Source organism: Triturus cristatus, chromosome 9 (genome assembly GCF_964204655.1).
Source record: "Triturus cristatus chromosome 9, aTriCri1.1, whole genome shotgun sequence".
NCBI classification, from domain to species: domain Eukaryota; kingdom Metazoa; phylum Chordata; class Amphibia; order Caudata; family Salamandridae; genus Triturus; species Triturus cristatus.
In genome coordinates, this window is record NC_140592.1 from 1084810911 (window position 1) to 1084830294 (window position 19384).

A 19384-nucleotide genomic window follows, 5' to 3' on the forward strand; every position below is an offset into this window, starting at 1 on the left:
CATGTTGATGGCTGGGGAGGAGTGTACCTGGGTCCTGAATAGGACAGGGCTTCCCCCACACAATGCTGGCGCCGGCCCCTGTGGTGCGTCTAATGACCCTAGCCCTGCCAGTGAATAGGGAGAGGGGCTGAGCAAAACAAAGTGCTCAGGAACCTGTTGGAACTGGTTCGCCCCTTCCCTGCACCTTAGACCAAGCCTTGTACTGTATAAAAAGGGGCTGTGTCCCCTTACCTGTGTTCTCTTCCAGGATCCACTTGAGGGGGGGCCTGCTGCTGCTGGGCGCCAGGAGAGACCGCCACTGGGGACTGCCTCCCTGCTGGAGGGCCCTGTGAGCTGGCTCTGGGCCCAGCCTTTGCCCCCTGCTCTCTGAAGGACCTTTTTTGTTGCTGAACACTGCTTGTAGCGCCTGGGAGCGCTTTCTGGACTTTATAGCGCTGGGCGCGCTGTTTTCCTGGACTGGCTGTCTCTCAGAGCCTGGGAGCGCTTTTAGGATCCTTGGTAGCGCTGCGAGCGCTGGCTCACCTTGTAGCGCTGTGAAGCGCTTTGATTCAGCTTGCGGGTGTCCACCCCGCTTATTTGCTTATGATTGTGGCGGGTGCCTACCCCGCCGAGGATTGCATTTACGGAGGGAGCCCACCCCTCTAATCACCGAGATCACCGCTGCAGCCCGGTTCGTGACCGGAAGTCAGGCAAGCCTGGGGGCGTGCCGCGGGACGGAAGCCTCGACTTGAAATCAGGAGGCGGACGGGAGCCTACCCCGCGCTCCTGTGCAGCAAAGATCCAGGCGGGAGCCTACCCCGCGCTGGACCCAAGAGAGAAGTGCGGCAGGACCTGGTACGGAGGGGGCGCGAGGCACCTTGTCGGTGCCTGCCCCTCCGCGTTGAAGAGAAGCCTCGGAGCCTTCACCCCCCAGAGCGGAGAGAGAAAAGCCGACGCGGGAGTCCCTAGAGCAGCCCGGTGAGTACAAAGGGCTGGGGGGACTCTGCGCCTGTGCTGAGGGGGTGCGGGGGCAGTGTGTCGAGCCCCGTGAGGCTCCAGAAGGGGCATAAGTAGCTAGAGCGCTAGACGCTCCAACGTGCGGAGTGTTGCTTCTCGAGCCCAGTAAGGCTCCAACGACGGTGCCACTATTGGTTTAGAGCCCCGTGAGGCTCTAGGGGGCATTTCGAGTGGCGCAGAGTCCAGAGGGACTCCAACGTGTGGGGCATTGTTGCTTCTCGAGCCCAGTGAGGCTCCAACGTTGTGCTGAGCCACGAAGGCTCTTGAGGGCACATTGTTAATGAACAGAGCCCAGAGAGGGCTCCAGAGGCATGCAGAGTGCCTGAAGTTCGTTTTCCAGCTGCCCAGCACTTAGTGGGCAGCTGCCACGTTTAGGTGGGGGACCATTCTTGTTTTAGTCTGTGCAGCTGGCGCAGCTTGACTAACGCAGGGCGTCCTAGCCCCTTCCAGGCCAGTTGGCCCAGGGACTGCCACAGGTGGTGGCTCATGTGGAGTCTTGCGCAATTGTTCCTACTTGCACCTCTGAATGTGTGTTGATGCATCATGTGCCATTGCTTTTACACCTCTGAATGTTTTATGCATCATGTGTGTTCCTTCCTTGCACCTCTGAATGTGTTTTGATGCGTCATGTGCCATTGCTCTACACCTCTGAATGTGATGCATCATGTGTAACGTCCTATTACCCCTACAGGTATTGTGATACGTAGGTGGTTGTTGCTTTCTCCTAGTACAGGTGGTGCTAGTGAGGTTCTAGTTCCCTGCGTGACAGTCTCCTAAAGTAGTTAGGGTTACGTAGGTGGTACTTCCCCGATACCAGTAAGTACTGGTTGTGTGCTATACAGATTATTTTTGTGCTACAGTGATTTTATATATTTTGTGTGCTAAATATCTAAAAAGTGCTAATTCCTGACAGTGGTCCAGGTGGCCCTGTCTTGTACATAATCCCTTGTAAATTCTGCCCGTGCCTGTTGGCACCTTGTAAAGTGTGTGTTTTTATCTAATGTGTTGTGTATAATACAAAGGTTATTTTTATAGAATACCTTGTGTGGAGTTTCCTTTGTGGTGGGCCTTGGGTGTTGTTGCTGGGTGCGCGCGCAAACGCTTTACACATCGCCTCAGAGATAAGCCTGACTGCTCGTGCCAAGCTACCAAGGGGGTGAGCAGGGGTTATCTTTGGCGTGTAACTTCCTTGCCCTGACTAGAGTGGTGGTCTCTGCCTGGCTTTGGCGCAAGCCTTAGCCAACCAGAAATCGCCAGGTCTAACAGTGTGACATAGATGCTCAGTGCTCAACAGGTGTACAATATATACAAGGAGGTTAAGTTTTTATATACAGATGAGGGATAGGCCAGAAGGTACATTAACACCAATGACTCTTTCCACTGATAGTGTCCTTTCGTTATGTGTGGAGTCTTGGTTGGTCTGGGCCTTGAATGATCGTCGACGTTTCAACTCTATGTGTGCCCCATTCGGTGGTCACGTAGGGTCTTCACGACAACATTGGGTAAAAGAACACTAAATCAAACACTCTCTTTTACTTTGTCTCTTATATTGTTTTTTAAACAAGTGTAAAAAATCCAGAGCCAGCAAGACACCTGTGAGCAATGACTAACACAAAATCCTAATAACGTTAATTCTTGAGAGAGGTGAACACAGAGTAAAACACGAAGTGTGGCAAACACCTCAATGTTGCTGCAGAGTCTCTTTTTTCGGAAAACTGAGTTTCTGTCAGACCAACGAGCTGAAGCAGCAGAATGTAAATGACACCAAGCTCGAAACAATCCTCGTTGCTTAACAGTATACCGAGGCACTTAGAACAGTACTTGCAAAGTTCGGGATTGCACAAACTTGCCGGTTGGCAGCAAAACGAATTGACAAAAAGGAAGAATGCATGGCTTACCCAAAGATGCTTTGATATAGTTCTTCATTTAAAACTGACTTATGAAGAGCATAAAGCGGGTTGCTCCTCACTGGCAACGGCATCAGAAACAAAGACGCAAACATCAACAAAATGCTGCAAAACGTGGAGTGGCTCAACCACAAGGTTGCGTGCAGCTCACAACGAAAAACGACAACCCGAGAGCAAGGAGATGCTGTTGATAGTACCCTCCAGATCATACGGCTCACGCTCAAGTTTAAACACAATGGTGAGTCTTTTGACCTGGCAGCCGGCAGCTTCCGTGGCTTCCCTGGTCGATTTTCTTCTTTCAAAATGGCCTCCAACCACACATTAAGTCTTCTTTTTTAGGCGGTGGGACTTGTTTCGCCTGCGTCATATCCTTCGTCAATTTCCCAAAGAAATCGGGCTTGTTGTGGAACATGCTTGAACTCCACATCCCAGAATCAATTGACGCTTCCTTGTTTACGTCATCATTAGGACTTCCACCGCACTGGAGAGAGGAGCTCCAGCAGCAAATGTCACTTCGCTGCGCAGAAAAACGCCACCACAAAGTACCCATGGCCATCAACACACAGACGCAGCAGCACCTCAGCTCTAAAGTAAGACCCATGACTGTTTGTAACCAGTTGTTCAATAACGTTAGATGCCCAACCAACTGGGTGAATATTCACAATTTCAGTCCAGTAAAACCACTATGTGACGCAAAGAAAACGATGCTATCCAAAGTGCTACAGAGATGTTTATGCACACGTCGAAAGCAAAACTGAATATAGACATTGTCAACAGTTGACAGCCTCCAGTATCCACACAATATGAAGGAAGTAAACAATACACTGGTCAATTGTCATCCAAGAATATTCAAACACCAAACAATAATGAAGCATTCACTGGCATGGCTGTCTGATGCAAAGAGAAGAAATAATCTGTATTTTGTTGAGCTAGACGTGGCACACAATTCTTGTTGCTTTACAGTCCAACAAAAGTGAAGTTGGAGATCACAGCACGGCATGTCACACCAGTTATCTGCATTAGAACAATTACAATGTCCAGACCAGGCAGGGTGCTGACAAGTGCTCATGATCACAAATGTGGTCACAGTAGCGGGAATAGGCAATCCTGTAGCCCAAAGAAGCACAAGAAGGCTGGGGCTGTCCGATGTAAAGGACACTGGTGGGGCTGGCACGAACTAAAACACATTCTCCTAGGAGTGGTATATGGCTGCAGCGCATAAGGCACCAATAGGGATTTAAACACTTGACTCAACAAAAGCATTCAATTGAGTTAATTGGAAATACTGACTTATTTTGGGTTACGAGACCAGTTTTGTAGAACTGTACAATTGTTATACTACTGCATAAGTGCAAGGGTCTTAATCAATGGAAATTTGACTGCACAATTCCATTTAATGGGAGGAACTATAAAGGATTGCCCACTATCTCCTCTATTATTCGACCTGTATATTAATTATTGAACTGCTTGTCTGACAACTTTAATAAAAAAAAATATTACGCCTTTTTCTCGCAATGGGTTTAAAAAGAAATGCTTTTATATGCAGTATCCTGATAGTGTATGCAGCAGAGCTGTATAGAGCAATTATTACACACTTTTGGGCAGCTATCTGGTTGTGTCGCGAATGAATCTAATACTGAAATTATGATTTGGAATTTAACCTTGGAGGAAAAGCAATAACAAAAACAATTGAGCTTGTTGGGAATAAAGGTGGTGTACTATTTGGATAGGATATTGAAAATATATTTTAACAGAGTCATGTTGGACTCCAACAAGTTGCCGAAGAAGTGTAGAATCTCTCATTATTGATATATGATGATATAAGGCTGGGTAAATCTGGTTAAAATGTAATTCTTACCCATGTTTACTTTCTTATTCAATAGAATCTCTCTGAGCTTCAAGAAGAAGATAATGGGGAAACTACTAGGAAAAATCAATAGCTGTATATGGGCATCTAAGGGGATCAGGATATTGAATAGGAGATTGCCAAAAGATGATTTAAAAATTCCTGATTTTCAACAATTTTGCTGGGCATTCTGATTTACAAACTGCAGAATGCTGCTATTTATACCGGACCAGTCAGCTTGTGGGTATCTCTTCCAAGTAATGGGGACAGAAAGTAAGAAAGTAACTTCTCTTTTTTGTAAATGCTTGGGGCAACAAAATATTTTAAGAAGGTACGCTTACAAGCAGCAGCCAAACAGGAATCAATACGTGTGGGCAATTGGTGGAGGAGGATAACCTCATCTCCTAGGATTGTCTGAGGGAGAAAACGACTCCCCCTCATCAAGATATAAATATCATCAATTTATCATGGGCATTAAACCAAAAGATTGGTCATGGAAGGAAACAGACAATTCGAAATAGATCTACAAAGTATGACACCACGTAAAAAGAACTTTCTCTATGGTATTGGAAGCTTCTGGATCAGGAGAAAGAAACCAGATGACATTATACCGTGTGGGTTGAATACTTTGCCTTCAAAGGGCCTAAAAAATTCATGGCATATATCGTTGGACACTCTATATGCCACGGTTGAATCTGCCTGTTGAATCTGAGTAGCATTTGGACTCCTTCAAAGCTGTTGAAAAATAAAATAGTGGGGTAGGGGCTGCAGAAGATCTACATATTTTGGTAAATTGTTTTACGATACAACCATGTTGGCAAAGTGGGTAAGATAATAACAGCAATTTTACAACTGAAATACACAATCATAATATTTGGGACATTGGACGAATAAGACAGTAGAGAGCATATATTAAATCAAGTAAAATGTTTTTTTATTTGATACTTTTGTCAAGTAGAGAAATGTGTAAAAAAAAACGGATTCTTAGACAGCCCCGTCATAGGCATATTGCTTGAACTCTGTATCATATATCTATGAATTAGATGTGAGATGCTTAAATGTGAAAAGGTGCAGGTGTGGCAGCCTTTTTACATCTGGCTAACCCGTGAAATGATACTGGTTGATGTCCAATGAATTCATCTGAATAAATATTTGTCTGCACTTGGGCCAAATGGATTTGTGAAATACTTGAATATCTAACTGAGATGAGGCGCATGTAGAAAAAACATTTGTTGAGCTATCAAGGAACGGGTCCCCTAAATACAGAATTATGATGGTAGTGGCTTTAATTTGAGGCTATTTAAAGACAAAAAGGATCATCAGTTCTTAAGGTCCATGAACACATTAATCAAATGTCCAGAGAATTAGTCCTCTGCATGACCAGATGAACACTGAGCTTTAGCGCTTACACACAAAAAGCAGGACAGCCCAGTCTATCTACTATTGAAGGCACATACTTATTTACATTAAAACAAGTTTTCAATAACTTTAGGTATGCAAACTTATCTTAGGGGTTCATTACAATGACAAATGGAAAAGCCCTCTGACCACTGTGTTTCTGGAAACAAAATGCCTGCACGTTCCGCGGCAAAACCGGCTGTGACATTACAATGCGATGAATGTAAAATCCGACCGCGGCGGTCAGATTTCACAATATGTCATCCTCCACATACGGAAAAACTGTCAATCCAACCACTGCAGACGTAAATGATGCGGAAAGCACTAAAAAGCCCGATCCTCATGCAATGACCGCGAGTGAAATTATGATGAGATGGCTAAGCAGGCGGACCGATCATTGCGTTACGACTGCTGCAGTATCACATAAAGCTGAATGGCGGTCACATACAACTACACAACAAGGCCTCCAAGTGTACCTGTTCCCTCCACTGCCCTCAAACACATCTGACACACCCCAATGATACACCCCCAAGGTATTGAACACCAATGAAATCCCAGGTGAACACGGAAAACTCACGTGACAGGCATATCTCATTTTGACACACTCACATAGCTGAGTGTAAAACCAACCCCATCCTTGATCATCATCCTTTGCGCAACTCCAGCAGTGAAGGGCCATAGACCACAGCTGAAAGGAGAGGCAAATCATCACTCATCACCCCATCACAACCACCCACACCAACACTTCAAACACACACCTCACACATTTCCACCACCACCTTCCTACCTGTACTTGTCACTTATTTGCACATCACACACCATGTTACAGAAAAAAATCCCAAGATTCACAGACAATGAGTTGTTATTGATGTTAGGCGAGATAATAATAATAGAACTACATTTGTTTGGAATCATGGTCCAACAGACCCCACTAGTCAGAAAAAATCAAATGTGGGAACGGATAGTCAACAAAGTCAATCCAGTACGGACCACCCTGTGAAAACTGCATGACCTCAATAAGAGGTGACATGACCTCAAGACCATGGTGAAAAACCATGCCAACAGGAACCATGAGGCAGCTCAGAGGACCGGCGGTGGCACTCTCATTCCACCACTAACATTCACTGAATGGGAAGAGAAGGTGCTTGCCATACTGTATCCGGAGACTCTCACAGGAATAGATGGGGGAGTGGAGGCTGATAAGTACCAACACATGTATCCCATCACACTGCCATGTACTGTCTTGCACAATTAAAAAGCTACACTTTCTACACCTAAATGCTTTTATGTACAACACACTATTTCCAACCCATGTCTCACATATCTACCATTTCCTTTTTCTGATCCACCTCAAAGGTAGCTAGCAATATTTTCATGAGGGTATGTGTACAGGAAGCCAGCAATACAACTCCCACCAGGCTCCTTTGTCATACAACTGAACAGAATGGAACACCCACCCAACCCAGAGCCATGTGTAAGCCATTTCATTGCTCTGTTTCACCTTTCAGGTAGGTAGCCATCTCATACTCTCTTGCATCACCCCTGAACAGGATGGAACACTCCCCCATCGCAGAACCATGTGGCAGCCATTTCATTGCTTTGCTTCACCTTTCAGGTAGGTAGCCATCTCATGCTCTCTTGCATCACCCCTGAACAGGATGGAACACTCCCCCATCCCAGAGCCACATGGCAGCCATTTCATTGCTCTGCTTCACCTGACAGTTAGGTAGCCATCTCATGCTCTCTTGCATCACCCCTGAACAGAATGGAACACTCCCCCAACCCAGAGCCATGTGTAACCTATTACCTTGCTTTGCCCCACCTCACAGTGAGGTATCCTTCTCACCAGTGAGGGGGGTTGAGGGGGGTTGAGGACAGGCAGCCAGCAATACAACTCCCATCAGGCACTCTTGTCTCCCGGCTGAGCAGGATGGAACACTCCCCCCACCCAGAACCATGTGGCACCATCTCCCTCCACTATGCCACCTAACAGGTAGGTAGATAGCGCATGCACCCTGTCATCCTTATCAAAATGAATGGAGCCATATGACCACCACATGCCTCACTTGTTAGCCAACTCTGTATAGATTCAAATGTCACATCCAGTGCACACACAGCTAGGCACATGTACATGTCACATAAATTACACTTTGAATCAGAAAGTCACATGCTAAATAAATTCAGGGCCCAATCATGCAAAGCAACCAATGCAATGTGTAAGTGCCATTGTTTAAAAGCATGAAGGTCTCATATGAACACAACACATGCATGGTCAATCTGTCAAACAAACAAAACCACAAGATTTAAAATACATTTTCAATAATGAAATCAGGATGTTTTGGCATATCTGAAACAGATTCTCAGAAAAGTCAACAAAACCTAAGCATGAACCAGATTGGATATGCACCAAGTTGGTAGATGATGCCAAATGGTTGTTATTTACATGTCACACCAAGTGATTGCAATGTAAAATGTTTGGCGTATCAACTGAAACATCCAAAACTGTGTCACCAAGGTTGTGGAGTGTACTTAACTGACAATCTAACCTCTGTTCAACAGGAGATTCACAAGCAACAGCTGGCAAAAACACCACCGACCAGCAAAGACAGGGCCCCCACCCCGGAACGTGAACTCTCTGATGATGATTCTCTACGTTTCTCTGATGAGGAGCAACAACCTGGCCCCTCAGGACTGTTTGGGCAAACTCCTTCTCAGGGCCTCATTGTCCCCACCACCACCACTACAACTATCAACACAGCAGCGACAACAACTATGCTGACTCCTGCTACAACGACCTGTGGTGCAGCCACCTCCACTATCACCATGCCTTCCTGCAACACTGTCCCTGGCTCAGTGGTTACCATCACCACCAAACAAGCCGAGGATGCCAGGGACAGTGTGCGAGTGCATAGAGAACCAATGCCACAGGTCCGTGTCAGCAGGGCAGGTGGGAGGGCAACTAGGGGACAATCACATGAGGACACTGAGACAGAAGCTCTGGCCACCATCGCAAGAGTCCTTGTTGCATACCAACAGAACCAGGGACAGATGGGCCAGGTTGTAGAAGAACTGTGTGAGCTCTGCATGCTGGAGAGGTCCATGGACACACGAATGGGACAACTTGTGGATCTCATGGGCCAGCTTGTGGGTGTTCTGAGGGACATACATGCTGCTCAAATGACGGCTCACTCCCCTCCAGCTGATAATCCCACCTCCTCAGCTGCAGCCACAGAGAGGGATGAGCTGCAAGACAATGACTCCTCAGATATGTTTAAGCCTGCAGCAGAGGCCCCTCCTACCAAACGCAAGAGGGGACATCTGAGAAAAACCACGGGAGGATCACTTGGCAAAGCACCAACCAAAGCCAATTCGCTGAGCCCGCCATGATGGCACCAGTGTTGCACTGAAAATTGACTTTGTTGATCATCCAATCCCACATTGTGATGTTGATGACAGGAGTTTGTTGGACTGTGTAATTCCATCATTGTTGTGACTACTCTATTTGTCTCTGCTACCAATACTGACAACTCATACACTCACTATGCACAAATAACTTTTCTGTCACTTCAAATCTATCAGAATCTAATCAAAAATTAACAATATTTACACACCTATGCCTTGGTGTCAGTTCCATGTTTATCACAGTATGTCTAATGTCAACTCTAATTCCAATGTACCACAAGCTTTGATTGTGACGAGACACTGATGGGGCGGAGGAACCTAGAAAGACACAAAATGATGACATTGAGTTGTCATGAGATGACATTACAGCAACAACACAACACTAGTCAACACCGTAGAAGATTCATCCCACATAATACTGACCAACTCACGTCACACACACAGCACAATACTTGACACAGTTCACTCACCAACAAGTCACGCAAGCTCCGGATGCAAATTTCCCATCATTTGTGTGATGATGCTGTTAAGCAGTATGTAGGAGTCATGTGCAGAACCTGTAAATTTGACACATACATGGGAGATAATCATATCTGCTTGGCATACCTCTTGCACATTAATTGAATGGTAATGCTTCCTGTATGGTAGAAGTGTTCCCGTGCCTGTGGTGGAACTAGGCTAACGTTTGTGCAGTCAATGGCTCCAACAACATTAGGTATGTCACCAAGATCATACAATTCCTCCTTCACATCTGCCAATTCATGTCTCCTTAGAAAGTGAATGTAGCTGTCCTTATAAGTCAACAATGCGTACAGGAAATCACACAACACCATGCTGAACATAGGTTGAGACATCCCACCTGCGATGGCCACCATGTACTGAAACGAATCAGTGGCAAAGACATGCAGGGCGGCAATCACCTTTACTGTTCATGTCAAAGCTATTGGATATGTTCTGTGAGGCCTCAAATATGACTCTTTAACTGAGCACATAGCTCCTGAAGGGTAAGGCAATTCAGACGGAGTTTCTTAATGATGTTGGTATCCTCCATTGTCTCAAGGTCTGGGAAAGGCCTATACACAGGTGGGCATCTCCTACGTATTGTGGCAGGGGACAGATGTCAGAGAGGAGATGAGTGTAACATCTTATAACTAACACAACCCCAACATTGACAGGACGGTAAAAACAGCTTAATGCACAAGTGACATGCATAGACACCTTGATCTCCTGTAGTCATTCATGTAGCCAGGATGTACATACTAACTGCTGTCACATCTAAATAAGACTATGTGTATGGTAAATGGAACACTGCTATGTCATGTTTCTCCAGCCCTGTGTGTAGCTGGCACAGCACATGTGGATAACAGCACTAATGTTGAGTTGGATGTATCTGCTGTCACTATACAACCTTAAGCTTTAGTCACACTAAGCACAACATCACTACAAAATGAGCCCAGTGAGTGTAAACTGGACAACTACCAATATAACTACAGCACTGTCTACAGAGATATATGCACAATACATGGTCAGTCCATCATGACTGTGGGATGAGTTTGCATTCCACACATTGCCATGTTCACAAAAATGATAAGCAATTCTACAAAACATCTGTATACATGCCCACATGGAGGACATTTTACATGTGAGTGAGGACATATCAAAGAATTTGATCATGTGTACTCACATGACATGTGTGGGCATACTTAAGTTAAATGTCACAATCTCAATTCACTTTACAACAAGCTGAAATGTTTTTGGGGAAATGGATTGTGATCAGTGATTCAATTTACAAAGTGAGAATGCTAATGCACAATGTGTTTACATGTGCGGTAGGCGTGCTTTGCACTGTAGTGACAGGCACTGGCCATAATTGAAAGATGCAGGATTGCAGTAGAGACCACCTGGCCCATGCAGTGTGACATCGCATATACGAATGTCATTGCAGCCTATAGGAACCGCCATCGCTGTGGTGCCTTTCAGTTTTAAACATCGCGGTAGGTGTGCTCTGCCACTGTGGTCACAGGCATTGGCCACAATTGAAAGATGCAGGATTGAGGTAGAGACCACCTGGCCTCCGCGGTGTGACACCGCCTATGTGAATGTCATTGCAGCCAATGGGAACCGCCATCCTAGTAGTGCCTTTTAGTTTTGAACATCGCGGTAGGCGTGCTCCGCCAATGTAGTCACAGGCATTGGCCACAGTTGAAAGATGCAAACCAGGTGGACCAATTGCATCAGCAGAGTAGCACTGGAACAACTCCATAAGCCTATAAATGTCTGTGAGAGAGCCACACCTGTCACTTGCATTCAGACGCTGTTGCCTGCCATTCATCACTACCAACTGCTGCTGTACCTCTACTCTGGAACCAGTCATGGCTCGTACAGAGAACATCAGGGCCGGTCCCTTTACCACTGAGGAGCTTGAGGTCCTGGTGGATGAGGTCCTTGGCCAGTACGGGTGGCTGTATGGTGCTCCAGAGGTAAGTAAGTGTATGAGTAAACGTTTTTGAGTGCTCAAAATGCTCACATTATGTTACTGTGCACTAGTATGTGCCTGTGAGTGCAAGCCAATGTTAATGTACTCAGATTTTGCAGACAGAATGGGCCATCCATGACATAGACCATTTTGCACTTGAGTATGTAGGGAGGATGGCAACATAGACACTGGTGTAGCTCTATTGAAGCCAAACACCACACATGCTGTTCTGAGAATGGGTCATGTGAATGTTAGGGAAACTGCCTATCCTAATGACTTCACCTCAATGTGGTGCATAGCCTTATTCCCCAGATCCCTGACTGCATGCAATGATGCTATGGACATAACGTGGTTTAGCAGTTGTACATTTACAATGCTAATTTGAGGAACTGTCACTCTGAACACACATTCCCCTTCCCATGTCATAGTTCACTAAGTGTGCATAGGATCATTAGTGAGGTGTATAATGTAGAATGGCCAGGGGGTACTGATTATTGTGTGTACTGTTTTTGATATTGACCCTATGAAGATGTGGCCATTCTGCACAGGAGTACAAGGCATGCATCTACCACTATTGGTGGCAAATCACCTCTCACACATCTGCTAAATGTACAGTGGACATGGCATCCTTCTTTTGATTCCATGATGTCTCACATGTGTATGCACTGTGTCGCCATTCTCTTTGTATATTCATGTGATTCCTCTAATGGACCACGCGTATGCCTGGCTAGTAAATGCAATGTTTTAAGGTCACATCACTAAAGTGACTTTGAAAAACATATGTGTTGTCCACCATCCTATTTTTGAAGCAGCTATTATAGTCATGACAAGTACACAAGACAGGCCTACACCTTGTGACAAGAGTATGAGAATGTAAGTAAGATCAGGTACCTAATTCTGACCTCCATGACATGTGTAGCTATGCAATGGTCAAAGACATTAAGGGGTGTGTAGTTTAACACACAGTGAGTCTGACCACTACACAGCATTTACAGTATATCAGCTGTCATGCTCACTCACATAGTGCAAAAGACAAAAAAATGATGGATTCAGGCCCAGATCTCTGTACTGGGGTGAATGTATGACATTGTTCTGCATTCTGTCCATCAACTGTTGTTTTTGCACTCACATAGTGCATCACAGATGAGGCACAGTTTCACCTTGATTTCCGTGCTGTCCCTCTGCATGTGCATGAGATGGGCAGGTAGTTTCTCCATCATCATCGATGTTTACATTGCAATCAGATCGCTTGCTCCATCTGTACTATGTGACGTGGTCTATGGCCTCTGCTGTCCATTGATGTATGTGTGTGGTATGTGCTTACATGCTCCTGGACTGGCACACAGTGGTACACAACACAGTGTTGCAAATAATTCTCTTCTTGTCTAACATGCATACAGCTCAAGGTCCATCAGCATAAGGCCGTATGGAGGGCCATTGTCCGCAAGGTGTGGTCCTTGGGGGTCTCAAACCAATGCCATACACACTGCCACAAGAGGTGGGATGACATCTGCTGCCTCAGCAAAACATCACAGAAATGACGCTGGGGCTGGTCCCTCGAAGTGGCCGGTTGACGCGCAGGATCATGACTCCACTTTTGGTCCGCATCCTAGCAGTGACACAGCCAGAGCTGGATGGAGGCTTGAGGGCACAACAGCAGCAAGTTGGTGGTTAGTATTGTGCAAAGTGTGACTTTGGGTATGTGTGACTGCATGAATCCCAGACCAGAGCAAGGCAGGACCTCTGAGATGTCTCTTGTGTGATGCCATTGATTCTAAGTTGCCTCAGTGGCGAGTGCAGAGGTTCAGCATGTGTACAACTTTTAAATTCTAATGTGGCAAAATCATTAAAGGTGTTATAGCAAGTCATCTTGACATGTTTTCATCTACCATTTTGTGAATGTTGTCTGAACTGAACCCTTCCTACACAGGAAAATACTGTGTGTGAAGTGTGTGGCCCAGTACACTTGTCAGGCGTGTGTGTGCTGTGTGGGTACCCACAATAGTGTGCTCATGTGATGATGTGTAAGTGGCTAAAGACATGCACAAATGTGGACTTAGGGTGCAGTGAGTTGGCAGAGGTTACACCTGTCCCATGGGTTGTGTTTTTCTGAATGATACAGATGACAGCATCACTGCAAAACATTTAGCCTAATATCAGCAGCATGGCATCACATGATGTAATTTGTTGCCACAGTGACAGCAAGTGCACACAGGTGCTGATGGGGTAGATGGTGATGATTACAGTGATGAATTGGCTGATTTGCATTTGCCAATTGTGCACATGACAAAATGACTGGGATGGTTAGACTCTGGAATTTCTATGCAATGTAGCTAAACCTGGCTATTGTGAGATTGGTTTGGCACTAAGGCTTAACTTGGTTGGATGTGATCAGTGAGAATGACAAATTGTGATGTGACTGAGGTGTTGGACTGTAATTTTATATTGACAAAAGCAAATGTTACTCAGATTGTCAGCCCTCAGTATGTGTGCATTGGAGAGGGGTGTCCATATTCCTCAGTGCATGGTGAAGTTGTGGCTACTGCTTTTAATCAGTGAGTGAATTATTGGCACAGTGATGTGGAATGGATATCATCAGTCAGCATAGCGTAGCAATGTCATATGCCAGACCCTAGGTATTGTCACACATTAGCTTTCCTAATGAAGCCTACTCACAACTTCATCTACAGAAGGCACGCTCATGCCTTGAAGGCATGTCAGGCAATTAGAAAGATATTGGTATGTGACATGACACAACACATAAAGGCCTTGCATTACATTGCCCTTATGATGCTATTGTGCATTGTCTAGTTGACTACATTGGTACATGGGGCTTATTTGCACTTCATCATCCAAAAATATGTGTCCATGTGACATGCAGCAGTGTGAGTCTCAGAAACATCAACTGGCAGTGAACAGCAGTGTGCATCATGTTAGTGTGGATTTGAAGGTGTTTGCTGTGCACTTCCATATAATTGATACATCAACAAAGTTGAGACCAATGTACAACTGTAGTTGTGCTTCAGTGCCCAACATAGTGGATTTAAGGAGGTAATATCACTTGACAATGGATAGGTTTCACTTTGTATCTGTGGGGTTCAATTAACTCACACTTCAAGTGTGAGAAACACAGCATATTTGGATGTGTAGCTCTCTTACGTGCAGGCATGTAGGTGTGCTTACAGACAATTGTATGTGATGTTGAAAAGTAGATACATGCATGGCAATTTGGCTGTGTCAACGCAACATGGAACATGACTATTGACTAAGCGTGCTTCCATGCATCAGCTGATGATTGCATGAATTTAGAACATGCAGACAGTTCATGGAGTAGTTAAATGTGGGAGTTTCGGTCTAATAATTTCTATTTGTAGAGCACATAATGTTTGTAAGCATGATACTTTACTAAACCTATGTATCTGTCTCTTGCAGCATCTACCGAGGGCAGGGAAGGAGTGGGGCCGATCACCGTTGGGGAAGCTAATAGCACAACTGGTCCAAGGTGTACAGCGTCACTGAGGGGACCAGCACCTCGGAGGGGGACAGGAGTGTCCTGGAGTATTCCCGTCTGGAAACACCAACCCCACATCTTCCAACTCCAGCAGTGACTCCTTGGTGTTTGCGGGCACAGGAAGTTCAAGATCTTCATCTTCGTTCATCACAGCCCGTTCTGTGTCCACCCTCCCTGATGCTCCCTAAAGTGCTATCTGTGCCGCAACCCTAAGAAGGGTAGAGTCGCCTCCCTCTCAAGCACCGCTGCCCCTGCCCTCGTGTCCCCTGATGCCCTCAGTGTGGAGGCCATAGACATTTTGCGGCAGCGCTGTGAGGCTCAGACTGTGCTCCTGAATGCCCCCCAGGATCATGGCAACAAGTTGTCCCAGGCTTGCTGCGTCCATTCGGACTAGGGTGGCCTAAACAGAGTGGTGCAGTATTTGTCTTCCACAGTGATGGCAGCCATTCAGCAGTCACAAGCTCCCAGTCTGGCTCCTGTTCCTTCCGCAACCACCCTCCCAGTGCCCCCACCTAACCAGAGCACACACACACCAGGGTACTCATGCACCCAGTCATCCCCACGCAGCACACAACACCAGCACTTAAAGTGAACTAGACACCATGCACCATCACCACTGCACACAAAGAGCACACATGGCCGCACCACAAGAAGCCCATCATAGGACACTCAGAGACATAAGGTCAAAAAACAAGTATCCATAGTGCATACCTCAGATTCCTAGCTCTCCCATCCCCACACCTGATCCCAAAGCCACACAAACACTTGGCCTGTCTGCCACGGACCTGGTGCCTGCCACCACTGCCCCCAAACCCATTCAGAAGGTTGATTTGCCCAAACGTCCACACCCCTGTGAAGCGTGGACAAGAGAGCAAAGTGGGCAGTGTATCTCCACAATAGGGGAGGCAGGGGAAAAGGGAACCCCCCACCCCAGCGTATCACCAGGTCCAGCAAATCCCCACGGAAAGATACACCACCACCACCTGCTACACTTTCATGGAAGAGGGAGGCTATTGAGGCCACCTCACTTCTCACTTGTGGCAAGAGACTTGGGGGATATTGGATCTCCAAACAATTGAGACCCAGCCCTCCTCATTCAGCCACTGAGCCCCCCACACAGCATGTGCCATGACTCTACCCGGTCCAACCTGCTATCAAGCTCCCACATCCATGGATCCCTCTACATCAGCCAGTTCTGACCCTCCCATGTCCAGTCGTTCGATTAGCCCAGACAGTCAGCCCCCTCCCAGTTAAACTTCCACACAATTTTGAACCCAAGTCCTCCTTTACACCCCAGTCCTCTCTGAGCGGTGCCTGGACTGCCCATTTCGGGCCCCTATCCTGGGGTGATTCCCATGGCAGTGGACTGTGTTACATGTTTGTTGCGCACGTTTTCATGCACACATGTGCGGGCTTGAAATTTAAACTGTCCGTTGGCCTTAATGTTTTGCACTTTTAATGCTAAAACAGAGTTTATGTAATTAAATGTTATTTATTATCTGAGCTTTGTCACTGCCCTTGCTAATGATGCAGTGCAATGTATGTGTTGAGGTTCATCTGTTCCATACTCTGTATGCTACATTCACATTGGCATCTACTTGATTTGCTTTTGCAGAGGTTGCCAGCGGTTACAGCAACTTTTGTGCTTACTGACTCAGAGGCTTGAGGGTGCAATGATGCTTGTCTGTGATGCTCTATTCTTGTCCTAATCATTCTTTTGTGTGGTCTACAGTTTTGTGCACGTCATATTTGGATGTTGGAGTACAACAGCATAACATTCTATTAACATGATGATTTGAGGGCTGGACAGGGTCCATCATATCTGTGAAATCTATCTTGATGTGTACACACCAGTGTAGATGTGTAGTCATCCTGTACAGGTCTGGATTCATAATCACAAGGGTACATTTGAATGTGTGCACTTGCGTACTCAGACAGTGTTATTGTCATTAGCTGAAGTATTGATGTGTATGTGCCCTTGAGCATGACCCTTACACACATTTATGATCCAGTTGATGAGTGCCTGTTTGTTAACATGATCAGACACCTGCTGGCGATTTAGGGCACAGGTATGAGGTGCTTTCGGAGCAATGTGCAGTGTGTTGGTGTAAACATACAGTCCAAGGGTACACCCAGTTGTCCACATCATTTGTGAGTATGCAGAGTGTGTCACTGCAATGTCTGTGTTGTGAGTTTTGGGATCATCCATGGCTCTTGCTTACCGTTGTTTTCACTGTGCTGACTGGCTCAGGCAAACAAACATTAGAAAGGACTTTTCACATTGATGTCACTTTGCACTTTATTTACTCCACTATGTGGTATTCAGAGTCATACCAGTCCCAAGAAGACCATTTAATGCCTACACATTGTCAGTTACTCCTCAATGTAATTTGATCTTTACACTCCTCACCTGTCCAATACTAATGTATACACCACTTCAGTCTAATATGTTCCACTATTGCCAGTGTTTGACCCTCCCTGCCACTCCATAGTGGGAAACTATATTGTGGGAGGATGACCTGTGTCCAGAGCCATTATGCCCCTCAGCACTGTTTCCCAATGTGTTATGTGCTATTTTATTCTACTTGATTTTAGTCATGGTGGCTCATGTACAGTACAGATGAGGTTCCAGCACAGTCCTCTAGTCAGGTTCAATGCATATGTGTTAGCCTGAGTTGTGCAGAATAAGGTGATATCTAAAGTGAGTAACTGCTACCCATCCTGAGTCTGAAGTGATCTGTGTGATGTGATGATTTATGATTTAGAAGTTCATGGTGGTGAAATCAGATATGTGTGATACAGGTTTTAGTGGTGTTCACATACTGCTTACTGTGCTGTCAGTGGATGTTGCATTGTCCTTACCAGGTGTGAGTCACCCCGATGTCCAGCTGAGATCGGTATGTGATGTTTTTGGATGTGCAGATCTCATTAATTGGTTGTTGAGGGCTACAGTCTTTGTCCTGTGTTGGCTCTTTCTACTGACAGGTAATGTCCTTTTTAGCATGACACTATGTGTGAGAAGTTTGTGTTTTTGAATGCATTCAGATGTATGTTGAATTTGTACTGTGCATTTATTGTGTGCTTGTCACATGTGGTAATGTGGAGTCTTGTTTATTAGCTTGTTTCGTGTGCACAATTGTGCTATGGCCTCCTATATTTGAACAGTCAATTGTCAGGAATGTGCATGTGAATGCTTGTGCAACATATTACTCACTTTTATATACACGAGTGGAAGGCAGATGTGAGGAAGAGGAGGGTTGTCATGAGTCCCAGGTCAGAGTTTACTGCAGTCAAGATGGGCTCTTCCGGACACTTTGGCATTCATGTCAGATTTATGAGGACTGCAATGGACATCAGCAGGTCAAAGATGCTGATATATATTGGGGAAAATGCTTGGTATTTAATGCCTAGTATTTATTGCAGATTTTCATGAGGTTAGCAAGAAAATTCTTATGTTATTCCCCCAAAACTTCCTATAGGCGATAATTATTGCATCCGAAAAATACCGTCTTACAAAGTTCTCACCAAAAATAGTTCTTAATAGTGTATAATATATTAACCAAAAACATACAGAGAAAACCTAATTTAGAAGGAACATTGTGTGCCAGGTTTCACACGCAGTATATATTGACCCCTTGCTGTTTCTTTAAAGATGTTCTTAGCTAGTACATCTGCAATATCGTGTTCTGATGAAATATGAGAAACAAATTACCAACTTTTTGATGCTTTCCAGACTAATAATTAGTGAGCCGGACGTGGGAGGAGATAATAACCTTTCATCTTCATCAAAGCTTGTTTGACACTGAATAAATAAAGTCCTCTCAGAGGTTAGATGTGCAGTTTAATAA

General features: G+C 45.4%; 1 protein-coding gene across 1 annotated transcript in view; it reads left to right on the forward strand.

Moving 5' to 3' along the window:
* LOC146799399 (uncharacterized) overlaps positions 1-9699 on the forward strand; it is a 33140-nt gene extending 23441 nt beyond the window's left edge. The window contains exons 4-5 of the mRNA XM_085627872.1: positions 3372-3493; positions 8707-9699. Of these exons, the coding sequence (XP_085483998.1) occupies positions 3372-3493; positions 8707-9534 (950 nt within the window). The 3' untranslated portion in view covers positions 9535-9699. The remainder of the gene's footprint in view (positions 1-3371; positions 3494-8706) is intronic.
* Positions 9700-19384: the final 9685 nt, after the last annotated feature.